Source organism: Catharus ustulatus, chromosome 3 (genome assembly GCF_009819885.2).
Source record: "Catharus ustulatus isolate bCatUst1 chromosome 3, bCatUst1.pri.v2, whole genome shotgun sequence".
Classification (NCBI taxonomy): domain Eukaryota; kingdom Metazoa; phylum Chordata; class Aves; order Passeriformes; family Turdidae; genus Catharus; species Catharus ustulatus.
Genome location: NC_046223.1, coordinates 47006009 through 47033146, shown reverse-complemented (window position 1 = coordinate 47033146; position 27138 = coordinate 47006009). Strand labels below are relative to the sequence as shown.

At 39.0% G+C, this 27138-nt stretch overlaps 1 protein-coding gene across 15 annotated transcripts in view; it reads right to left on the bottom strand.

Annotated features, from left to right (window-relative positions):
• RYR2 (ryanodine receptor 2) overlaps positions 1–8772 on the bottom strand; it is a 386994-nt gene extending 378222 nt beyond the window's left edge. For all 15 annotated transcript variants that reach the window (XM_033055730.1, XM_033055733.1, XM_033055736.1 and 12 more), the window contains exon 1: positions 8678–8772. In XM_033055730.1, the coding sequence (XP_032911621.1) occupies positions 8678–8725 (48 nt within the window). In that variant the 5' untranslated portion in view covers positions 8726–8772. The remainder of the gene's footprint in view (positions 1–8677) is intronic.
• Between the last annotated feature and the right edge of the window lie 18366 nt (positions 8773–27138).

The window sequence follows — 27138 nt, the reverse complement described above, 5'->3', positions numbered from 1 at the left end:
GAGGCATCAAACCCAATACTGAAGGAGAAGGATCTCAATGGCTCTGACAAGACCAAGGAAAAGTGACAGGGATTAAAAAAAGTTTTGTACTCAGACCTTAAAACTCCAAAGAAAAGTAAATTAAAATGCACCAGAAGATAAGGTCCAGAACAAACACAGTACTCTTCTTGTAAAAGATACTGCTAACAGATCCCAGAAATGGACTTGAAAGCATAACATTGCAATATTCTAAAACTATCCAAAAATGCAATGTTTCCTGTACAAGATATCAGGGACCTTCTCATATCAAAGAAAATTTACAGGGTATTTCTACAAGAACCCTGGTCAGATCAAAACAAAGACCAGGCTTTCAATGTTCTATTGACATACCACTAGCAAAAGTAGTAACTCTTTAAATGCATAATTCATTACATGAGACACATTAGAAGTGATTAAAGACTAAATAATAAGGCTGACATATCTGATCAGGCAGTCAGACCATCATGCAAAGACTTACAGAAAAACCTCTTGGGGTATGAGTCATCAATTCACAAGCTTACCCTACTGAAATTCAGCCAACAGCGATGGCATTTGAATTTTCTGGATTTACCTGTGCAGCTAGCACCCTCCTGCCATTACTAAATACTAGACTAGTGGTTCTTCTTTTGCTCACAATGTTTTTCTGCAGGACCCACTATATAATTCAAATAAAACTAGGCACACTGCTGATGTAGGCAGCTGAGCCCAGCAGAGCCTGCTGGAGCTGGCACGTCACAAAGTCAAACCCCAGCAGACTCTGCATGGCACCGGGATAAACCTTGGCTTTCTGTGTTAGCTGGGGCAGAAAAAAAAAACCCAAAAACCACATGTATTTAATACAAGCTTTTAAAAGAAGATTAATCCAACTCTTAAGCAATGAAGAGCTATTAAATTACCTGTACCATAAGAAGAAAGAAATAGGGATGGAGAAAACCTTACTGAGTATTTCCCTGTGAATTTTTTTACTTTGTGAATTTTACATTGTGAATTTTTTTTTACTTTCCTCTTGGGTGGAAAAGGGAATATGCATTCCATTTACTTACCATAAAGACTGCAAACACACATTACTATCTATGCATTAGCATTGCAAAATCCACTTCATAAACAGGCAGAAAATAGACAAAAATACAAGTCAAGAGATTGACACTTATTTTTTGGTAAATCCCCAGTGTCAGGAGCACACAGAATTCTTGTGACTATTGCAGGGCTAGGGATTCTTATCTATCTGTACCGGTATTTAGGTTGCTTCCGTCAACACTGGAACCAAATGCTTATAAAAAGACAGCTTAAGGATGAAGACCATGTGTCTGCAGAGAGGTTTAATGATCTGGCTTGTGCTTAGCATGTCAGTTCTACCTAAATTATTCCATTTTACAGCTAGGAAATAAACACACAGTAGGTGATGCTCAAATGTTTATCAACATGGCTACATTCCTGATGTATGGTGAGGATCACTCTACTATCTAGAAGTTTACTCAGCCTTATTGCAGATCTATCCAATTGCCTAAGCTTACTCTGAAAACTCTAAAAATTCAATTCATTCCTCCACCTAAATTTATATACAAGGAGTTCTGCTTGCCCATCACAGGAATGAAGATGTTCATAGCAGCACAGGAAATTATCTGGCATATTCAGCAAAGGAGATACATTCCTCTTTCTCATTTTCCTTTTACTGAAGCCAAAGAACGCATCCCACACAAATCCCAGGTACTTGTTTTTCCCAGCTTTGCCTGGTTTAAAAGGAAGAAATAGAGCTGTAAGAGACAGCCATTTCTGGCTTGTTTCCATTAATACAACTCCACATTCTGGCAACCCCCAGGAAAACTCACAGACAGTCAATGCAAATTTTTTGTTGTTTCCTTTCATCATTCATTTGAAAGAAGGATTTAAGTAGAGATATACCTCAAATTCAGTGCACTCAGTTTTCACAGTAGAATTCCAGAGAGGTTTTCAGAGAGGTAGAGAGATAGGACATGCCAGTGTTTGGCACTTGGTTCTGCCAGCTAATATCCTTCAGATGCTATTTCCCACAGTCAAGTAAAAGACAACCAGGTAACACAGGTCTGTTGTTATGCAGCATTATTACTCAAATCTTCTGGGAGGTTCTCTCACAAAATGCAATGATCTTGTCACTCCATTCCACTGACAAAAAACTTGTCCTGCACCAAAAAGTCATCCACCTTAAAAATTACTGATCCATGCATCTTACAGACTGATACATTGTAGATTTTTGCCTAAATGGGAAGTCTACAGAATTACTAGGAAACCTAATACACTTCACTTTTCTTCAAGCACATGTAAATGCTAAGGAAGTTATTCTTGACTATGATAAACATTCAAGTATGCTGCAACACTAAAGGACTGACATTTTTATTTTAAATGTTACGTAGTTTTAGTGTGAATGTTCTTATTCATTATGCATTAATATTACTTTAAAATCTATTATAGCATTACATTTATAGAGAAATTGCAGCTGCCACAAGTTAACACAGATCATGTTATGACACCTTACCTATCGTATCTTTCTCTTTCCTAACAGAAGGCATCTAGATACCACTTTGTTTTTATTAAGCAATTCTGAGAAGCTAAGAAAAGCTTCTACTAAATCACATGCCTCAAAAACCTTTGCTCCAACCTATAGTAGCTGAGTAACATCACTGAGCTCAAGGGCAGCAACACATTTGAAGACTTTAAACCCTTCAGCTCACAAGTTGCACCATGATCATTATGTTCTAAAAAATTTTTTTTAAAAAGACAAAGTTCTTTAATAACTGAATACATAACTAGTTAATGAATCTCACACTTCACAACGAGGGACTGCAGTATAAAACTACACTGCAGTAAAACCACCCGGGAGCTTCTGCCAGTCTTTGTTAGGAAACTGGGGTGACCCTTCATGATGGTGCAGGCAGTGCCCTTAAGCTGCCCTATTTCTTACAAGGAGAACAAAGAAACAAAACAGCTGTGCCCCTGATGGTCACAGTTGTGTGGCTGTGGTTGCAGTTCCATATTGCTCCATACTGCAAGTCCCACATTGCTGTGGTTGCCTATAAAAATGCTTAAACTGTTGTCAAACTGCTCCTTGATGCCTTTCCTAAGCTACTGAAGTGCATCAGGCAGATTCAGAGGCCCCCCATTTCCAGGGTGGTACAAACACAGCCAGACATGGCCTAAGTGCCACACACCTGCAAAACACAGGGTAGGTCTCTAGCAGAACAGACTGGAGACAGGAAATTATGCCAGACTATCCTTACTTTGCTACAGAGAGAAATTCCAGAGTATAACTGTGTCAAACGCACACAGTAAGAAGTTAAAATTCTTTAATTCACCCTGGTAAAATGTGGTCATTTTACAGTTCAAAGGTTATTTATGTATTATTACCAAACAAAATAAATTTATGTCATAAAAATTTTATTAGAAAGTATATGACTACGTATACTTTCCTTCTATCATCTACACAAAGCTTCATTTCAGTCAGGTCAGGAAATTTAAGAAAATCCTAGGTATAACTCAGAACTGCAGATTTTCAACATGAATCAAAACCAAGAAAAATATTTCTATCTTTTCAGTTTAATTCACATACTTCCAGTCCACTGTCTGCATTTCTCCACACAGTTTCCAATCTGTTACTTTGATTCAAAGAAATGCTTCAACAAATCCATATCCCTGCTAAAGACAGACTGGTTTATTTTCTTGAATTAGAATCATCCTGTGCACTTTCCACACAGTCAGGTAAGAAGAAAAAACACCTTTAAAATATCCCTGTAATAATACAGCATGTAAATAGAGAAGTCCAAGTCAGACTGAGCTCTCAAGCCCATGCTAAATTTTGGGTCAGAAATAAGCCGTATTCTCTCTTTGCAGTCTGTCTACATTTTAAGCTCCTACAATGGATTTTCCTCAGGTCTTCACAATTCCAAAAAGCGGGATCCATCAAAACATCTTCAGATTCTGACAGGAAATGCAGGTCTGTCTCAGAATATCAGTCAGCCAACTCACTGGGCTAGCTACCAAGAAACTTCCCTAGTGGACCAACTATTAGCTAGAGAGTTTCCCCAGCTGCCTTCTCACACATCAAATACAGACAACTTCCAGATGCAGAACATGGGACAAGTGATTTAATCCAGTAATAGAATGTTAAAGGTGGCAGAAAGTGTTTGGCAACCAACTTTGGAATAAAAAAATCTTATACCTAAAAGGTTCACATGTAATCCTCGAAAAAGAAATGGACTGCATGTCCTAGCTAAAACCCCTTCACTGCAACCAAGCCACCCAGCTCAATTCCAAAATAGAATTTGAGATCATATTCAGTATCTGTACTGCAGTGCAGTGCCTTAGAGAGGAAGGTACAAATGCTGCAATCTCAGCCATACCATCCCTCACATGAGCTGTTAAACAGTGGTCTCTTGTGCCAATCCCTAGTGTATCTTCAAAAGTCACATACTGACAAGTACAAGAAACCCTTTTTAAAATAAACAAAGGCTATCCAAAGCGGGTTTTGGCATTCCTTCATTCTAAATTTGTTTCTAATAGCCATGATTGCTTTTAAGCATTTTCTTCAGTGCATTCTGGCAATCATGTTTGTTTGATGACTGCAGTTACCAGAATCTCACATATTCTGATAAATCCCTTTAAAAAATAAGCAGTACATGAAAAACATACAGGGATTTAAAAAAATAAAAATAAAAATAAATATTTTTAATATTTTTTAAAAAAAACTTTTTGTTTCACTGAGAGATTCACATCATTATTCTACTGTTTAGTTACTTAAATTACAATACCTGGAGCTATTGAGGAATGAGGTAATGAGGAATAGAAGAAACTCTGGAATCACAGAATTCCTGTCCTAGAAATGTGTACACATAATGTTAATTTCAAACTTCTCTGCCATAAACTTCATTCTTTTATTACTTCAAGTACAAAACCCCAGCATTGAGTGAATAAAACCTTTTGCATGTCAAACATGAATCCTAAGTAACGTTGAAATTTATTTCAAACTGCTCTTCCAGTGTTGCAAAGCACACTTACACTTTCCACTGGCAATCACTCATAACTATTATAACCATGTAGAAAATAAGGCAGCACAGAATACGTTCACACAAGGAAAAGGTTCTGTTTTACTGCAAGCTAATTTAAAAAAAAAAAAGTTTAAAAGGCATTAGAAAAGAGCGCAACATAGAACATTAGCATTCCAACCTTTACAAAAAAAAAAAAAAAAAAAAAAAAAAAAAAAAAAAAGAGAGAGAGATGAAAAGAGATGATGACTCCATCGGTCCTGGGGAGCATGTGCTGCTCACGCTGATTATGCTTCTGATTCCTGACAGGCATGGTAGTCATCACTGTCTCAGAAGACAGTGAAAAAAAACATAACCCTGTCAGCCCTACTTCAGTGTGTTCTGTTGGTGTCTCCTACCATAAACAGCTAAAAGCAGACCTGCCTCTAATTTAAGAAACTCCACAACTCCAGAAAACCATACACACTGGCATCAGGAACATCACAAGATCAAATAGCTAAATTACACATTTCCCATCACTTTTAGTTACATATTTCTCCTGAAAGTCAGGACACATTTAAAAAATGTAAGGGACAAATACAGGCAATATTTTTTTGAAAGCTTGTAATTGGTTTTAATCTTCTCACCAGCTTGCCACCATACTTCTTGCAAAAGCCTTCCCTTATGGGGGTTCTGTGTCACAAAAAACAGTCCTTGCACGTGCATATTAAGGGAGGAGCCAATGCATTTAGGGGGAAAATATTTTCTGTTTTCTCCTGGAACTTGGAATTATTTTCACTCTCATCAAATTACACCTCCTAATAAAAATAACAAAAACAAACAAAAACCATGTAACTTCTGTATCAACTATGAATGTTTTAGAATCTTGACTAAACACTGCACATACCCTTGATCTTTCTAGTATTAAAAAAAAAAACAAACCAAAAACAAACTCCTCTGCAGGGAAGAGGTCCTGCCACAACTAATAAAGACACAGCAGGATATAGTTGTTTCCCGTCACTTCTCCTGCACAGTACATGTTTATTCCAAGGGAGAAGGCTGAAGAATGCATCTCCAAGCCTAAAGAAGGCAACACAAAATACAAGGTCATCTCCACCTGCAGCACTTTGCAAACTAATGAGGGAGATGCCTGTTTCCAGAGGAGCACGTAATTCATAGGACTACAGAAGAGCTGCTTGAGAAAAACTGAACAGCACAGAGCTGAGCTCTAGCCTGCCCAAAGTTGTCCCAAACAAAGTAAATTCTGGTGCTTCCAGAAATATGGTTATGTTCACATCTCAGAAGTGACATATCAAACTCAAATTATTCCCAAAAGAAACAGAAATCCATCCTAGCAGCAGAATTTGCAAGAGGTAATGCTTAATGCCACTTTAGCAAAACAAAAACAAACCAGGAAAAAAAAAAAGCACAGCAAGTAAAGAAGAGGAATCACTAGATATACAGGAATGTGTGACAAGAAGAGAAAAATTGAAATTTCCAATCAACACGTGGCAAAAAAGCAAATTCAGTTTAGTAGCTTAATGCAAGTAAAGGGCATTTTTAATTGAGTAAAATCTCGTGTGAAATTTTAAACATTAAAAAATACAGTGTTTACATTCCAGGGTAAACTCTAAAGATTTTCAGAATTTTATTACGTCGTACTGAAGACGAAAATATGAAGAGCACTGTTTACATGTAGTAGGCCTACAGATGTCATCCTGGAAGTATTCAAAGCACAGAATGCTTTTTGCTTGCATACAGTGTTCTTTGAAAAGTTCTCGTTTATCTACAAAACATTTATGAATCCATCTGTCCCTAACTAATATTTTAAAAAAAAAGAAAAAAAAAAAAACAGAAAAACTGCAGCAATTATCCGGGTAATATCAAATTTTTAGTGCTTTCTACCAATGGCATTCAGAAAGTTACATCTAATAGCTTTAGAGAGCACTAATCCAAGCTTTCTAACAACAGAGGTGGAACACTGTATAAAAAAATATGTCTGAAAGCACTGGCTGTTCCAAGTAATACTCATAACTTGGAGAAAGTGGAAGGGAGAGAAGAGTAAAGATCACTGCTTACATACCACTACACATTAGACTCAAAACTTCACACTAAATGAGTTTCTCAGGCCTTTCTTATTAAGCTACATGACAAGCCTCCCCAAAGCCTCAGTTTACTATGTTCAAGGTCATTTTACCACTGGTGTAACATTCTAAACATTTTTAAGTATTATCTAAGACCGGGTTTGCCAAATCTATATTAAGCCTGACACACATCAGGAGTGCTGTTTTACATAACACGCTGCTGTCAAGTGCTGGAATTTAACATCACTGTAGATGTGCTGAGCTGTATTAGCATGCTCAATGCTTCTCCTTCCCTATTAAGCATTCAGATAACATGAACTAAGCTTAACACTCAAGCCTGCAGTAAGGCTGCCATTGCACAAGTCTTCCAAAAAGCTTTACCAGTGAGAAGTACTAATAAAATAATAAATTGAGATGACAAATTTTCTTTCACAGAAGTATTTTTCTGTTTTGTCTTTAGGTGTTAGGCAACACTACAAGTCACATCACGCTGAGAAGAAAAAAAAAGTTACCAATCTTCATGACAATGTTGCGTAACAGCTGTATTTTCTGTAAAAGCAGATTTTCCAAGAATCCTCAAACAAATAAACAAAAAAAAAAGGTATACATCTACTATTGTGCAGTTTCTGATAGAAATAGAAGACAAGAGATCCAGGATTCTTAATGCAGCAAACACCATATGTATGTTTCACATATGCTATGTTGCTTTCTTTCCACCTCTCCCTTTAGATGTATATTCTTACAAGCCATTGAACGTGAACGTTTTCTAAATCAGACTGCACTAAATAAAAGGGAAGTTAAGCTCTATCCTACAGTCTCAGTGTTTCCAGCTCTACTAAACAAATGTCTCAGCAATTTTCCCTCAAACTGTGGCACGGTTTTTACACACCACCATTCTAGATGCAGATGCCCATCTGCAAAACTTGCTAGGATTGTGCATATAAACGGCACTTGGGAGATGGCCGAGAAGATAAATAAAAGCATTGCTTGAAGAACCATAATCCAGATAAGCACTAGATGCAGCAGCCCCGATGTATTAATTAAACAGAGGGAAGAAGCGCTCTAGCGCCTTAACATGCTCTGGACCGAAGTAAGGATGCGCACGCCAGAAAAAGCCGTGTTAGTCCGTGCCCAGCGACGAGAACGCCCGCAAGTTAGCGGGAACCTCCGTGGGGAGGGGACAGGGTGACAGAGGTGCTTTTCCCCCAAGCCTGTTTTTGCGAAGGGAGCGTGACTGCAGCTTTCGCGCTGGGGACGGCTGCTGGGTGAGTCCCTGCAGCAGGCGCACACATCGCGGCGGGGAAGCGGCGCGGAGCGGGGCTGCTGGGGAGGCGCCGCTCGCCCCCGCTCGTCCCCACTCGCCCCTCGCCCTGCCCGGGGCCAGCACGGCCGCCGGCCCCTCCCGCCCATCCCGGTACGGCCAGCGGAGCGGGCACCGGCACGGGGCTGCCAGCTGCACAGCGAGGCACGGCCCGGGGCTCCGGAGCCCGCTCCGAGCTGCCCCGCCCGGCTCCCACCCCGGCCGGCGCCCCCGCAGCCCCGGCACAGCGCGGAGGGGAGGGAGGCAAGCGCGGCGCTTACAGTTCGCAGGAACTGGATCTCGTCCTCGCCCTCGCCCCCCTCGGCCATGGCTGTCCCTGTCTCTCCTCCTGCCGGGCGCTGCTCCCGGTGCCCGGGCGGGCGGCGGTCGCTCCCCGCGGGCTGGCGGCGGCAGGGGGGTCACGGCCGCGCCGCACCGGGCCGGGGCAAGTGCGAGGGCGGCGGAGCCGGCGGCCCCAGCCCGACCCTGGCTGCGAGCGGGGTGCGGGTGCCCGTGCGCCTGCAGCAGCAGGTTGGCAGCGCTGCCCGGCCGGCTGTGCCTGCCGCGGGGCGGGGGATGCGATTAACCGGAGGAGGAGGGAGGCGGAGCTCGGCCCCCCCGCCGCTGCAGGTGATCCGCAGCCCGCTCCCGCCGCACTCGGAACGCGCCGCCCAGCGCCCCTTGCCGGTGCTCGGGGGAGCCGCGGCTGCTCCCGGGGCCGCTGCCCGGCCCGCCTGCACCGCGCACGGCCCGAGCCTCGGGCTGGCTCTGCTCCCCAGGGAGCCACCGGGAAAGCCGCCCGTGCTGTGCCTGCCTGGGCACCGCTGTCCCGCAGGAGTTAGGTGTGATGTGCTGCATTGAGAGACGCCTCGGGAGAGGGAGAATTACACGGCTCTGCGCCAGTTATTTTGTCAGCAGACTGTACTGGCGGAGAGAAGAGATGGAAGGTACAATATGGCTTTACCGGGTGTTGTACTTGAACCATCCTGTGAGCTTAACCAGGGGTGAATGTCAGGCTTTAAAATACCAATTCCTTGAAGGACAGGTACCATGCATTTTCCATAGGGTGAAGTCAAGGGTTGCCACGGAATAGCTCATCTTTCATGAATATTCGTGCACATCATACCTTTACAAGGACACCTATGTCCATTAGTGAGGATACTTGGCCTCCAGAGAGAAGTCTGGCAAGCCGGAGAGCCACCAGACTCCTAACAGCAGCAGCAACTCTGAAACAAGTGTATGGCAGAGAGCCTCTGTTAATGCAGTGCAATGGTTATGGAGGGGAGGACAACAGGGTATCTCAGAAAAGAGTAAAATTAACACTGGATCATTGACAGAGTGAAATGTGTGTGGGATGTATAACTGCAGAACGCTTCTGGAGGACCAAAACTGGTAAACATAATGAAATCACAATTATTTTGGTAAACAGACTGTGTGGCAAAATAAGTGAAAAATGTTTCTAGAGAAGCTATACCTATAATCTGTAACTTTGTGCTGTTCAAGGGCATCATGAAAAAGTGCGGCACTGTGAGATTTTATCATTACTTCCAGCAGTAGAAAAGCTGTTCGTCTGACAGATTGGAAACTGCAAAGCAGTCATGACCCATAAGACCTCTAGAGCAAGTAATGTATGAATGTTTAATATAGAGGTTCTGAAGATGAACTCCAGAGTTATGACAGCTTAAGCGTTTCCTCTATAATTTCCTGGTTTCAGTTACCACTGACTTCAAGGGACTTTTACCTCTCAAGCTCACTACAGACTGAAAATATTTTTCTTCTAAAAAAGATAAAATAAAGAGATTTTTTGACATTGTTCATTCATATTTCATTCAAACCTCTTAAGCATCTCTTCTCCAAATTACTTAGACTGAGAGATATTTATTGAAATAGACCCCAATTATGAAGAAAATTCCTGAATTTGGATAAGTTTGAAAAATTAGATTTCATGAAAAGGCACTGAATAAATATCTTTTATCATACTCTCCTATCACTTTCTCCTGCTTAGCGCATGTGTCAGTTCCAGCACAACCATTTGTGAGTGTATTTTATATGGTTTTAAATCTCAGTACACCTGCTCCAAGGTATGGATCATAGAACATCCAGGGTACTTTCCATAAGGCTTTGAAGGTGAGTATCAGGTTAGATGCCTTTTTTGTTTGCTGCATATACAGCACAGAGATTAAGGAAAGAAAAAAATATATAAATAGTTCACTGTAACATCAGTGCCTGAAACATTTCAGCATGTTGTGACATCATGGAAGTCATTCCAAGAGCTGTGGAACTGATCATACCTGGTTTCTAACAGATTTGGAGCTCATAATTAGACTCCTTGGTGTTCATGAAGACAAAAAACTCACTCTGAAGCTTCTCCATGCTACAGCAGTAATATTTCTCTAAAACACAGCTTTGTTGATGTCTAATATGAGTGAAATGTATGCTGCAGTTGTTCAGACACCAAAGAGTGTTATCTGCTGTCCTCTTTACCTGTGCATCAGTTCTGATGAAATGGCTAGGAGCATGCATGATGCTATTAACCTTCTGTTAAATTACTGGAATTTTCCACTTAGTTGAAAAGATATTATACCGTAACAGAGACACATGCACCCTATCTGGCCACATTAGATAATTTGTTTAGGAAACAAAGTTAACAAGTAGTGAGGATTCTTTCAGAAACATTCTGAACAGGGTGATAAAGGCCTAGTGTAGATGGAAGCTTCTTGTTAAATTATTCATCAAGGACAAATACTCATATGTGTAGTGCACATAGAATATTGTATGTACACATGTGCAAAATACATATTAAGTGTAGTTCCAGCATTTTAGCTGATGTGAGGTTTTAATCAGCAGTTATGGTTAAGTGCACTGAATAATTAAAAGGGACTGATTGATTAAAAGAATGAAAAGTAATTGTAAAAAATGGAAATAACATGATAGTTTCAATCATAACAGGAAGTAGCATAAGGTTCACAGAATTATTTCTTAGATGAACTAGTGGGAAAAGCAAAAGAATAATCATCCTCCATGGCTGATATTTACAGGTGGAATTCAGAAGAATTGCATATTTTGTGTGGGTGTGGAAGAGCAGGGCTCCCTGCTCCAGGACTATCAGTCCCAAGATTCAAGATGCCAGTCTTCCCCATAGCAATTCACTTTGTGTTCCCCACTGTTATTTGATCATTTTCAATCTGTATTACGTCTCATCATGCCCACTGTTTTCCACAAGTCTGAAGACTTTTATTACTGACAACTGTGCTTTCCATAGAAAAAATGCAGAAAAAAGTTTCTACTTCGACCAAAACAATCCTGTACTTGTTTGTGAATGTAAAGGTTCTAACACAACCTCTAAAGTTTAACAAAAAGTTTTCACAAGAAAATTGGCATCCCCTTCCAGCTCTACTTTACATTTTGATAGCCATTTAGTTCTCTTTATATGACATGCATGTAGTATGTCTACTTCTTTTTCACCTGATCTAGAAGCAGCCTTTCAAGTTTTTTCTCCCACCTAATATAACCTGCTACTTACTGTAGACCTTTTTTGGTCCTGTTCTTGTTATGTTCTTAAAATCTGACTTGAAATCTGCCCATGTCCATGTCTGTTTGTAGTTGTCACTACGACAGATAGTGCATTTTGCCTTTGCACAGCAAGGGCTTCTTGCTCCTGCAAGCCTCGATTATCAAGGCAGCAGCACAGTGAAGATCCATAATATGCCCTTAGCAATATTCACAAAAAAATAAAAACAGGTCTCTTTGTGTGATGCAGAGGCAGTACAGCAGCACCAGCGTGACAGTGCTTCTGAGGTATCACAGCAGGATTCTGAACTGAACATAAATTGATACTATTATAAGGATTTTAGCACTTTCATTTCATACATTTTAATCACCTAAATTAAATATTAGAAGATTCATAGGTAATTTTGTGTGCACATCACTCAAAGTAATAATCTATATGAAACAATGTTTGCTGTTTATAATAATAACAAGTATTGTGAACATTCAGTATTCAGTAACATGAACTCCCAGTTGTTTCTTTGTTTTTACAGCAGAATATACTACCACAATATTTTTCTTCTTGGAAGCACAGAACAAGATAATGCCAATAGGAATTAAATGGGGCAGATACTATCCTTTCTTCCTGGTGCTGCTCTTTCTTACAGCATGTCAGATTTTTCAGCCAAGTATCAATCTTGCAAACGTTATTCCAAATGCTGTAAAACTAGAAAGCTTGCATCTCCTATCACATGTCATAAATCAACATCCTGTGGTCAATGAAATTGAGTCAATGTAAAACTTATGCTAGTTACAATTTGGAAAAAATAAAATTAGAAGACCCAATTCCACACAGAATTTAAAAGATTTTATTGCAGATTAGCAGAGTTTAAGTGAGATTAATTATGTCTAAAATCACGTAGTTATATGCTTGTCATGATCACCTGGAGTTCAATAATATACTGCATTTTCTTCACTTAGTGTTTATCCTGAATCCATAAAGTATGTCGTGTTAATTACATGTCTGTCATTAGGTACATGTTCTGTACTCTGTATAAAGTATTCTGTACTCTATATCTAGCCTGAATTTACACAGAGATACATTGTAATTGTAACATTTACACTGGAAAGCTTTTCCTTTTATAAAACCTTCTGTTCTGCATTTCTGCAGCTACTGAGCTCACGTCTAAGTGTAGTCTGGAACATGGCTGTGCCAAAGTCTGGAAATTGCACTTCTCACCTAAGAACAAGAAACCATTGCTGCCTGAAGCATCCTTCCTGGCAAAGCTCAAAGCTTTAAATTTCTCTTTTCATTATTTAATTGGGAGTGGTGGGGGAGGCTGGTATTAAGACTAAGGAGGACCTATGGATCTTGTGGCTTATTTTGGGGGGGAAAATTGTTTGGTTATGTTTTCATATTCCTGCATCCTTTGAGGTTTTTATTGCTCTTCTGATCTTTTTCTGATGTACTCTGATAAATTCACTGGAAGCTGTGGGGAAGCACAAACCCAGAAGAAATAGGTTTTTTGAAGGTGGGCATTTTTTCCCCTTTGGTCATTTTGGGGGGCAATAACATATCATGTTTCCAAATAATGTTGGTTTAAATTAAAAGAGCATATTAAATAGCACCCTCAAAACAGAATTTCCTGGTTTTCTCCAGCAGTCTTGTAGCAGGTTATGTCATTGTGTAACTGTTTACATGTACTATATGACTATAATGTATATAAGGATATATCCATCTCTCACACTTGTATGGATGAATGGAGATGTTTCTGGAGCCTTCTTCAGATTACATTCTTGCAACTGAAATACCATCAGTTTTTAGCCAGTGAAAAAGAATCAACAGGAAGATAATTCTAATTTTGTTAATAATTTATGTTAACCATATATCAGTCTCAAAAATCAATGCTGTTGCAAACAGTTGGTGAGAATCAGCTCTTCAAGGTTTTTCAAAATCTTTTAAAGTAAGATTCCAGATATTCCATGTTCCTGATTTATTCTGATTGAGTTAATATTTGAGGACTAAAATAACTCCCTGAAACAAAGACAGGGAAATCTTTCCTTATTATTATCCAGCAATCCACTGTATAATTTTCCATTAAAGTTATAAAACCAGAAAAACTTCATCCCCTGTCCCTACCATGTGAAGTTCAGTTCTGTGATATTTAACAACTCTGTTCCTAAAGCAACAGGCAGTTGTCTGGGAGAGATTTTAGTAGCCATAGCCACTACTCTGAAACTTGAGTGATGCAAGTAATTAAGAGATTTGGCTGCCTCAAAAAAAACTTGTTTGAGAAGGCATTATTTTCATACTTTAATTTTCAAAAAATGAAATTTCAGCAATATAGCAGACTTGCATTTTTTCTAAAGAGATAATATTTTTTCCTTGGATGCTGAGACAACCAACTGTAGGTGGGGGAAGGATGAAAGTAGACAATACAAACACTAGGAACAACATGAAACTACTACTAGGATGCATTACGGGTATTAATCAGATATAACCTACCAAAGCTCAAAGGTTTTGGTAGGTTCTGGAGAAACAACTAATTCTTTTGTCTTTAGAGACAATAAAAAGAATATTCTTCCATAGGGAAATATTTACATTACCTAAAATGCTTATAAATTAGTGATAAAAGAATTTGGTAAGCAATGAAAAACTCAGATTGACTATTTTCCAACTGGATATCCTTTATGCCGGCAGGTGAAATGTATTTTTCTCATACATATTATGTAAGATGATGATGTGGTAGCCTGGAGAAGCTGCCAGAATAAAAGAGGGGGGAAATGAAACAAAGAAAGAGAAAGGGAAAACTTTCAAGATCTTCCAATTATAAATATTGAACTTGTGTACCACAATATTGTTACAGTAATATCTTAATTTTTACCTTCTATCTGCCATTGTAGTACACTTCTTCAAGTATATCATAACATAAAGCCCAAGATTTGAATATTCACACAAGACACAAAACCATCCAGCACTTAAAACTAAAACTCAAACTGGTCATAATGCAAACATCTTATTTGAGTTGTGATTATGACAAGTGCAGGACTACAACAGTTAGGGGGCAAACTATTCACTGTGAACAAATGGTTAGAATCACAGAATGTGCTGAGCTGGAAGGATCATCCAAGTCCACCTCCTGGCCCTGCACTGGACACCCCAAGAGTGCCTGAGAGTTTTGTCCAAACACTGCTTGGACTATGTCAGGCTGGTGCTGTGACCACTTCCCTGGCGAGCCTGTTCCAGTGTCCAACCACCCTCTGAGTGAAGAACCAAATTTAGCTTTTTTTGAGTCAAGAATTGTGGGCTAAGTCATTCACTAACATATTTATTACTCAGCATTGTTAACAAAACACAGGGCTGTAGTTTTCAGAGGTATACACTTGGGTTTTGCCTCGGAATACCTCTCAGCTTCTGTGATGTCTGTGGTGTCATGTAAGTGACAGAGCATTGTTTCTGCTGCCTCACTGGGTGATAGAGTCAGAAGGACAAGCATTACATTCCGTACATAAGCACAAATAACCCTGTGCACATGCCAGTGCAGATAACTGAGGAAAGAAATAGATGTTCCCCATATACTCCTCAGAGAAATCTGTAACAAGGCTACTTTTCCCCACCATTATTTCACAGGCCACCATAAACACAGACCCCTAGTTTTCACGGTTAATTATTAATTTCTTTAATATAGGCTAATTACACAGGTTAAATATTTTTTTCTTTATAATTATTATGAGTTTATTCCAGCCTTCCTTTAAGTTATTCTAATGTCTTCTACATGCACCATTCTGCCTGGAAAGGCATGCATGAGCTATAATTTTCTTCTGACATTAAAAGCCACAAATCTAAACTACATTGCACTATTGCAGAGGAAAAAATGTTTGGCTCTTAACTCAAGATTAGTTTCTGTAGCCATTAAGAAGTGAAAGCTCCATGGAGGTAACAGAACCAAAACCACTGAGATTACATTCCAGTCACAACAAGCACTTAACTGTTGTAGATAAGGTATCTGGGAAATGATATATAGTAAATAACCAGCATTCACTTGTCCATTTCACTAATTTGAAAGAAAATAGTCATTAACACGATTGTAAAGCAGAAACAAATAGATTAATTTATTGAAAAACAATAGTTATTATAAAGGAGCAGCAAAATTCCTAAACTGGAATCATGTACCACACTCCAGGAATAAATTAAGACATTAACAGTACTTAGGGTATGCTTGCTAGATCACAAAACTTATATTTGCTATAGTTCAGTTCCTTCTATAATTGAAAAGAAAACTGTTTTCTGAAGCTCTGTGAGGAAACTATCTTACATAAATATTTAGTTTAGGTACCTTGTATCTCATCCCATAGTGCTAATGAAGTTCCGCACCTCTAGAAACTGGAAACACCATCTGTTTGTGACTGTTCACTGAACAAAATAAGGACATATGCTGAAATGCACCTAAATCAAAATTTATAGAGTACAATATGCTGAATTCTGAAAAAGAAGTATTTGGGAGTTTGCATTGTTATTTTAAAGACAGATACAGTTTGCTATACTGAACTGGACCTAAAATCTGTGAGAGCTATTTTCTAGTCAGCTTCTGTGGCAAGCAAAGAACTGATGCAAATGGAAACTGTCTAGTTCTCCCCTCATTTTTAGTCATAAATTTTTTATCTTGATTGAATATCTATTTCATAATCTTTTGTGCAGTTGATTTTTTAATAAGTTTTCTTATTGTGTACAAAATTCAAGTTTAATCTTGCTTAAAACCCATTGATTCTTGTTGGATCCAACAATACACAAATCATTGACTGTTTCAAAAATATTTTCTACCCCTTAGACTGATTCCAAAGGCAAAGTTCCATTACATTTCCCAGAACACAGTACTTTAAAGAAACAACTCTATCATCTTTGCATGGGTATTTCACCAAGTAACCAATGAAAACAAGCTGAACTGTTTCCTTCTTGCATAATTTCAAATTCTTAAGTAAGGTGCTTCTGCTTTTCTGGCAGCAGAGACTAGTTTTGTAGTCACTGAAAGAGAAAGACAATATTAAGTAATATATCAGGTATTTCCCATCTTTCTTATTGATTTTTTCTCTTTGATCTTAATAGTATGTAGTATTAATATTATAATATCAATATTAGTACTGTAGTATCTTTCTTTTCACTCCTTCTAGTGCACAGCTGTTTTTCAATAAACAGTGTGCAGCCTGTTAAGAATGTTTATATGACACTGCATGGTGTGCCTTATGATACAGCAAAATAATCACCTAAAAACTGTATCCATGAAGTAACAATTGAAAAGTGGTGTTAGTGAGTCACTCTGAGCAGCATGATTTTACTTCATTAAAAGCAAGAAAATCACTCTTACTCCACTTAGATGGTCCACTTAAAATCATCTCCTCTTTGAGGTTACTGAGGTCATTTCAATAGCTTTGGAGATTTTATAACTCTAGCTCAGTTGGGCTAACCTCCTGGTAATCACAGTGTGAAAAGGGCAGCTCAGGGCAGGATGGTTCAGTCTGAGTAAAGAGAATGTTCTCACACCACGGGATGACTGAAGCATCATCCAGTTCCAACATTTCTAACAGACCAGCAAGGAAGGAAAACTGCACTGCAGTGCCACCCACCTAGAAATTAGAGAGATCCATAAACGTACAGATATTTATAAACCACCTATAAGTAAATTTCCACACATCATTTCAAGGCAGGCATGGTTTCAGTTGAAAAATGCAGCTTTATGTTAAAGCAGCACCTCCAGGCTTTTCTGCATATCATAAATGGGGATTTTAATTGTCCAATTAACATTTTCTTTTTTAGCAACACATGATGATTTCCAGCATTAACAGCAGCATTGCAGCTCAGGTTTCTCTGACAACTCTGCCTAATCTGCTTATTAAATGTTTTTTAAAGGCTTGGTTCCATGCTTGCCTTTTAGCTGTATAGTCACCAGCAAAAAAAAGTGGGTGTAAAGCTCTCCCACAACAGACTGATAACATTTTACATACACATAATCCAGATGTATATCACTACAAAGCAGCAGAGCATAAGGATTTTATGCTTTGGAACAATATTGGTAGATTTTGTGCTAACTGTTACAGGAAACTATTAGAAGAAGCTCATAAACAATTAACAATGGGACACTCATGTTTCTGCTGATTTAGCAGAAGGCAACAATTTGCTGGTGATTCACTGCTTGTCTCCTAACAGAAACAGAAATAATTTGCTAATCCATTTCAGTCCCTGCCTAGTGATCCTAAAGGATAATGTTAGCATTCTTCACCTGTCTTAGCACACACAACAGGTATAATTAGACTACCCATATATGCACAGATAAGACTGTGAGTACACGCAGCAGCATTAAGTGAGGACGAGATTTCAGTGCAAATAGAGCAGCACCAACTGCAACATCCACACTGAATTTGACTTTAAGAATGAAGAACTAAGAATGCTTTTCTCCTGTTGCAAAAATGTGCTTTTATTAAGACAGGCTTCCATTTAGGCCATGTAGCAGATCATTCTTTCTGACAGCTGAACTTACTTTAATTAAATCCTAGCAAGACCATAACAGAGGGAAGTGTTTTAACAATTTTTGCCTAAATCAAGTAATACTAGCTTTAGGATCAGTATTTTCTGCAGTGATATTGCTACTGCTTACAGTCCTTGCACCTCAGTTTGTATGATCAGTAGTTGGTTGTTGGGTTCTTCAGCTGTACTTTGATGCCCTTGGCTACAGGGGAAAGAACTCTGACCTTAGCATGCAGTGGCCTCTGCACTTTGGATCTGCTCTCAAAGTTCAAAAATATAATTTTTCACAGACAAGATAAAACATTAAAATGAAACATATTAGTCCTGGCCAAGGTCAAAGGAGAGCATTTCATGAGTATTGACATAAAGTTTTGTCATTCAAATAGTGACATTGGTAGTTCCTCTCCTATTAAGTGTGATTCCTCACTGTCCTTTCAATGTTATGTTTTCAAGATATCATGGTTCTGTTTCAATTGCAGGTTCCCACAGTCTCTGAAGCTCATTATCCTTCACCACTGGTGAAAAAAAGAAACAACCTAGGAACGAAATATATACTGGATTTCAAGGAGGTAGCTATTTGTAGTGGTATTTCCATTCATTTATTTTCCTTTGTGGTGCTTTCATAACCCCCCTTCTGAGCTCTGCCCATTCAAAGTGTAAGTGCAGCTGAAAAGTACTATTTAGTACACTTGAACTGGCACAGAAAAACTAGCTTTATCAACAGAGCTGGGTTTATTTCTTGCATTGTGTATGGCAACATACCTTTAATTTTTGCCAAACTAAAACCAAAATCCCTCAAATTTATCTAGTATACTTATGCCCCATGCTCCTAGTAGTGAAGAGCATAGTCTTAGATCATACTTTCTGTCTGCTGCATTTAAAAAATGAATGTTAGAGGAGATTTCTGCATATGAAAGATATCTTGGTCTCTGATTAGGGCTGGGAGAAAATAACTCTAAGCACATTTGGCTTATGTCTAAGATTATGTCATGTTTTTTTGGTATTGAATAAAATTGTTCTTGCTAGTCAGAGGTACAAAGTACGTTTTATGAAGAATCATCCAGGGTAGGACGCTAACCAGACAGATGTCCAAGTGGTTTGGTCATTCCCCAAAAACCCCATGTGTTTTTTTCTGTCATATGATCAGGGAAGTATATGAAGTTTGATAGAAAAGGAAGGACAAAAGTCTTTATTTAAATATGACAGCCAATACATCTGGATTGAGAGTTTTATACTATCCAGTTGGTTTCACAGGGAAAATTAAAATGCTTTGACTCTTCTTAAATAGGAAAAAAAAGCCACAATAAAACACATTAAGCAGAACAGTAAAGGAGTTTCCATTGCCTTTTCCTACAGTCTTTAGGTTTTTATAAGGGAAAACTTTACTTTCTGTGAAAGAGAGCACCAAAGTTACAGTTAGTTGAAACCAGAACTACTAAATCAGTACTGCTTCCTTGTAGCCAATCAGACCCACACAGCAAAGGGTGCAAAGCATGGGAATTAGAAAGGAAAAATGGCTTCTATTTCAACTCACTTGCACTTGGAAAAAGACAGTCCCAGCACATGGTCTTATCATCCACTCCAAAACTTGGCAACCGCCAAGCAGCGTCTGGTGACTACAATGCTGCTTTTAGCTGCCCTTTTAGTCATGGGTTCACAGCAGGGAAACGAGACATGCCACAGCCTTAATCAGCTAAGTCACACTTCCTAGCAAAACACCCACACACAAAGGTCAGAACAAGACCTCTAAGAGGAGGGTAGAAAAGATAAGAGGTGATGGAGAAACCCAACTGTTGTACATTGTATACATTCCGTTTGGTGTCATGGAGCTAGCTTAACTTAGGGGAATGATAACACCCTTTAGTCTCTCCTCAGTGGAGGTAGGCAAATCAGTCAGGATTAGATGACAATTGTCCATCAGCCCCATCTGCCCCTCCCTTCATTTCAATATTTGTAGTCCCAAAGAACCAATGATGGGGAAAGATGGTAGCTTTACTTTAAATGTTTAATTATTTTAGAAAGGTCAGTTTTGGTTTGTTTTTACACAATGGAGTATTTTACATATTCTGTTCCCTATTATTAAAAAGAAGAAAAAAGTCTTAATCAGACACGGCAAAAGGAAGCACATCATCGGACTTGTACTAAAGGAAACCTTTCAGCACAAGCTGAGATAATCATGTCATTTCCTTAAACCCTGCAACATTCAGTAACTGCATTTTTCAAAAAGCCTATTTTTCTCAGTTTCCTTATATTATCAGGTTTGCCCTTGAGCATACAAAAGTCACTAGTTTAAAGTCCAATTGGATTTGCCTTTGATTTGTTCTTCTTGCCACAGAATCTTGACATAATAAAGATTAGATCTAGAGATAATAAAGATTTTCAGCCATCCCAGTGTTATTGCCAGTTGCAGCTTCCTTAGTATTTTGCTGAGATTTGTTTGTATCTTTCAGATTCCTTCAGGATATTACTTCATGTCACAGAAACTGTATTGCAAATATTAAAAACCAGTTGTCAATCTGAAATTATTAATGTTTTTGCTATTAATTCTTCTTAGTATGTCAAAAAATCCTTTAAAGCATACATAATTTAGGATATTATTACTAAATGTTATGCAGAATGCAGAATATTTTTTGCATTTTTTGCACTTTTTGAAGGGCCTGTTCCTACAACTCTTGTTCTTCTGGGTGGCTTTGTTATGATAAGACTGCAAAAATGGCACTTTTTGAATGTGACAAAACAAAAGATATGTGAACAAGTTTTCAAGACTCATATGCAACTGAAATGATGAATTCATATATAAGGATCAATTCATGTGCAGAAACAATGGCCCAGCAACTGAACATGTTTCAGGAGTAGACAAGTCATTTGTCTTTTAAAAAACTACATTAATAGATGATTCCCATCTTTTTGATCAGAACATGAATCACACAAACAACATACTCCTGAAAAAGCCCTCTCTCACTACATTTAGTGGAATACATCCAATGTATATTTCTCAGGGAGGCTGTGCTTCCATCTGTGGTGATATTAACAGCAAAAAAAATCTCTTCACATGCTTGCTACCCATTTTCTAAAGTGAAACAGAACTCACTCCATGACAGGGAAAAGGCAATGCGACAGCCACAAGCAGGTATGGCGCAGCAGGTTACATCTGTGGGATGAAGGGCTGTGCTTGTGGGGAAATGAAGCAACAGGGGCTGTTCTGGGCTGCTTGGAATCACACCGATCAGGAGCACCACACCTGCCAACTCTGTGTCTCCTGGTGTGCTCAGTGTGCCTTCACCTCTTCCCAGCAAGAAGTTTCTGCAAGTGCCTTCATGGATGTCCTTTCCACAGAGAGATCTGCACTGACAAGGAAAGCAGTTCTAGCCCTGGATATTTAGTACACCTTGGATTTGTTTTTGCATGCCATTCTGAACATACAATGCTTGGACTGCAATATTTTGTTTTGTTGCAGATAATTTAACTACACATTCAGTATAAGTTACACAACTGTTCCAGAGCCATTTCCACTGAAGACAACCAATGCCAATAGGGAAACTGCTGGTAGAGGAGCATCCATGAGAACACTGTTGCATAAGCACGCTTAATCCCCTTATAACAAACAAGAGTTTCAGTACAAGATGAGAATTTCAAACATTGCAATGCCATGGGAGGAAGACCAAAAGACCCAAGAGGATATCAGCAATGCATTACTGAACAAAGATCAACTCATAAAACAGTTTATATAGGTGATGTAATTATGTAATACTTAACAACCAAGCCAGCAGGAAGTACCTCTCCCCAACAAGCTCTAATGATTTTTCTTAGCGCGTGCATCACAGGAAGCAATAGTAGAGCCTGATGCTTAAGAAGGGTTTTTGAAGCAAAAGGTGACAGCAGGAAAGCATGAAACCATGACTTGTTTGACCATGGAGCTGTACACCACATGCCAGAGGAGGAGCAGGAGGGCCAGAGAGACACTAAAACAGTGGAAGAGATAAAAGTGTATAAAAGGAGATTTGATAATTTCAAAGGGTGAGGAAATCACAGAAGCTTAGATCTGAACACATATTTTGCTTGCAGGATGAGTTTCATTGTACAGATGGTTACTATTTCATCTCAAAGTAAAGGCCATTACACTGTATGTGCTGGCTTCTGCTCAACAAATACATTCTGCTTCTTTCCTACCCCAATGAATTTCCCATTTTTCTTTAATATTAATTTTAAGACATTGGAGCTTACATAGTCCCAGTCACAGATCCAAAAGTTACAGCTGAAGTGTAACTCCAAGCTGTTCTCTGGCCCTCCTCCACTCAGGGACAGCTCTGGCTAAGTCCAGAGCTGTAAAATTTCCTTCAGGTGACCAGAAGGCTTGTATATTTGTGTGTCTCCTGACAGATAATCTTCTCCAGACACTCACACATATATTGAGGGATGGCAGTAGACATAAAACTGAAGAGCTGAAATCTAAATGCCTGCTACGCAACTGACAGAATGTTTCCTTCTTAGTCTGGTCTGTTCTTTCCCTTTCAGTGCTACATAAAACAACCTTATAGGTTTGATTCCGTTTAGTTGTCAGCTATAGTGGAGATTTTTAGTACAAAAATTTCAACACTATCTTGAAACAGTGTTAAACTAAGGACAGCCAGTGACATGGACCAGTGTAACTTGACCCTATTTTTCTAAACAATACAGATACTGAAACAGTTAACCTCTCATGCTGTAGCTTTGTTTTCAAACTAAAACTGCCAAGAGGAAAGGAATGCAGTAAACATCTTTGAGTATACAGATACTGTAAAGAAGATGGCAGATGACAAGTTTCTTGAAATATTTTAAGAAATGCAGAAGTGGAAAATTACCATCTCCTAAATTATCTCCTTACCTGTGACTACTTCTGTGTTTGTCTCAAGTAGCATTTACATTCTTCTCATATTCACATGCAATTTGCTAACTTTTGGTAAAAAAAATACATTATTTCATGTCAAGCCTGTAACAGAAAGATGCAGAAAAGAATCACAATAAATACACTAATGCTATCTAGGCCTCTGGCAAACTTTACAAAGAGGCTGGAACCCAGACAGGTGCATCCTGTGTAACAGTGATGCCTGCACAAACACTTGAATTTCTGATAAAATTTAAGCAACATGAAAAAACAAACATAGTTCTATGCTGTCCTTCAACAGTTAACTGAGCCAAAGCAGTACCCTGAGAAAAAGCTGCAGGAGATAAAGAGATCCTTTCTTTTTAAGAGCCCCCCACAATTAGGTGAGTGAGAAGAGTTTTTGTTTGTAGCCTAAGAATGGATGAAGACAGAGATAATTTTAATCTCTAAAGAGATGTATTCTTTTCTTTTGCTTTAATGGAAGAAAATTTAGTCCCGTTTAAAAGAAACCTTTCAATGCAAAGCAGACTTACTTCCTTCAGTAATATTCAGTATTTAAATAACCAGTTTAACAAGAACACAAAGACCTAATTTCAGAACTGGATATCAGGTGGATATGCAATTAACAGCCCAAATGGAATTACAGTCTGAGCCTATTTAAATGACTGTTGTGATTAAGATGTTTGACTGCCCTGTTTCTTTCCTATTTGGACTTATTAATAGCCCCATATCTCAGTGATTTTATCTAGGTAAAGGGACTATCAGAGTGTACCTTTTCATTTTTAAAAGGTATTCTCTAGTGTTCTCACTCTGAAGCTTCATTTAACCATATAGAATTTCTGCTTACATATCTTTAATACTTTTATAACAATTGCCTGTTTTGTTGTCACACTTGATAGAAATATTTATTCATTATCCAAGATTTAATTCTACCTGCAAAGGTCATTGATATTTAGCTTTTATCACCTTTAGTTTGGTTTCTGAATTGCCAGTGGTACACACACACATATATATATCACCATATGCTAAAAAACTGATTGTTATGCTCCATTTATAATAAGAATTGCATCTAGTTGAACAGGTATTTTTGGTGACTTCTTTCAAAATTATACTAGGTATCATTTTGAATAGAAATAGTAATTTGTCACATACTGAAACAAGAACTATGTGCGTCTGAAATTGAGAAGGTGGCTGGCTATATATCCAACTTCGATATTAAATCCTGCCTAGTTAGCCTTCACAGTAATTTTCATAAACTTCAAGGGCTATAAGAAGAGGAATACCAAGATTCCCAGGCGGAATATTCTTAGCCCTATCATGTTTTGACTTTTACAAGAATATTTTTTTGCTAATAACTGGCCGAAGTGAGGGCTCTGTGTTTGATTTATTGTTAGCCAGTTTAAATACATAGTACTGTAGAGACAGACTTGAACAGTAAAGATGCCTAGTCTTCAAAATTCGTTAAAAACAGCACAATTCCATCCATGCACTCACCAAGACAACTTGATTTATTTGGATTTTATGGCCTGTCTTTGACTTTCCAGCTACTGATGAATAACTGTAGAGTGGGAAGCCCCAGCAAATCTAAATTCTTGAGGAAAAGTCTCATTGCTTTATTTCTCAAAAGCTACCTTTCTAACAGAGCACAACTCAGCAAGAATATATTAAAGAATGGAATTGAAAAATTTGGGAGGGGAAAACTATAGCCAGAGGTTTTCCCCTGTGTCATTGTCTGTAAGGACATGAGAAGAATCATACTATCTATAGATAATAGGTATTTCTGAAACAAAATCAAACACCAGCTAAAGACAGATATTTTAATCCTACAGCCTACATGGCTTTCTAAGAAAGATGCTATTTAAATCTGAGGTAAAGGTATTATGCAGAATTAACTGATAAGGTCCTCTAATCTTCTTCTGTAAAAGAGATTAAGGTAACTGATGATTTTAATAGTCTCTTCTGAGCTTAAAAACCATGAAAGACTTGCTCTGCTTTTTTTTTCCCCCAAAGTTGATCATAAGGAGTGCAGTGCCTCTTGACCTTTTGCACAAGTTCCAAGATAATACAGATATTGCACAGATTATCAAAACTTAGAACACTCCCTAAAACTTTTGAGGAAAAGAAAATGTTGAAAAACCAGCCACACAGGAAGTTTAGGTAAGAGAATGTGTGTATTAACAAGATTTTTCATGCACAGTGTTTGTCTGTTCTTACTGCACTTGCTGTTTTGCTAACTCTCAGTGTGTCCATCAGGCTCGCAATGCTCATGTAAACTTGTTTTGCAGTAGCTAAGTTTTTATCTGGTCTTTGCAGCTTGGGGGGCTGGGAATGCTTCTCTATTTACTTCTCTTCAACAAAACCACATAGCCCCTTCCAACACATAGAAACTATTAGAGTGATGAATTACCCGTTCCCTCTGCTCCCAGATGCAACCATCTCAGTTATTTGTACAACTAAATATTTGTTGTCATCTCATATTTGTAGTATTCTACTGTTGCCAAAGTAGGAAAGCAGCAACAGATAAATCAGAAGTTGTAATTTTCCATTCCATATGCCACAGTCTGCTAGAAGATCCAAAACAGACTGAAGTAGCTGTAAAGAAACACAGACCTTACAGCTGTGTGTACAGGAGGGCAAATGTAGTCTTTCACCAGACCAGTTAATGTTGTGTAGACCTTTTATAACAATTATTTGCTTAGAGCTTTTGGAAGAGCAGTTTAGCTGCTGTTCTGAATCCATCTCCAAATAAGTATTTTTCTTTCCCTAGCCCATGCCGGGAACCGAGTACAGCCACATTCCTAAACTGGGTGCCCATAGGCAACGTGACTGCCCTACTCAGCATAGCACACACTGCCACCCACAGCCAAGGGAGCCTTTTGCCATTTGAAGCAAAGCACTAAAGCACTCTCACAGCAGGTTTCTCTCATGCACTGGCAGAGTTTAATTCAGCAGAAACCTGTGCAAACCACATGGATCTGCCAGAAAGTGCTCTGTGGCTTTTGCCTTACATGGCCAGCTGGGAGCCCAAGGAAACGTCATCTCTCTGGATTATACAAGGTCCAGGTGCTGCAGGAGGTTTAGGGGTCGTGAAAGCAAGGGGCCTGCACTTACCTGTTTTTCCTAACACACCCAGTTCCAAGGGAATGGAGAATGTCTGGGATAATTTCACTGTTCTGTAAAACCACTCTTCTCCCAAATCTCAGCTCTGCCAGCAGCATATTATGATGTACGAGAAGAAGCTTCAGGCTGGAAGAGCCCAGTCCAGAGAGCAGCATGAATAAGGTGAAAATACAGGACAGGGGATATTAAGATTTAGGACCAAGGACTAATGTTTTACAAGGGATCTGTTTTGCAGGGCTGCACTTTCAGCAGTAGATCTGTGAGCAGTTGTAGAGCTCCACTCTAGGCTCTGCCTATATTCCAATTTCAGCCCCACAGTCTTCCCTTGGTTCATTTCTGTGGTGAGGAAATCCCTAACAGGGAGATAGTCCATGCTTCAAGCAGCCCCTGGAGGAGAGCAGGATGATGGGGTGTAGGGCATGGAGATCAGTCTGGATACAGCCCCTCTGTCACCTCTCTCTTCCCGTGAGCCTGCCTTCAGCCTGTCCTACTCAGTGTCCCCTAAGCGTCTCTGTATGACAAGGAGGGAACTCTGCTCTTTGCATGACTCATGGAGTAAGGATACAAGCCCACTGAGAATCATCCTTCCAGCCCTCAAAAGCATCTGCAAGAGCAGCAGATACTGCCTGGGGTACTGCCTGGGGAAGGGACTCCCCTATCAGTAGCCCACACATTCTCCATTGTCCAGGAAAATTTAAGCTCGAGATGGCCCTCCCTGTTCATTTAACCTCTGTCTCCTCTAAGAATTTTCT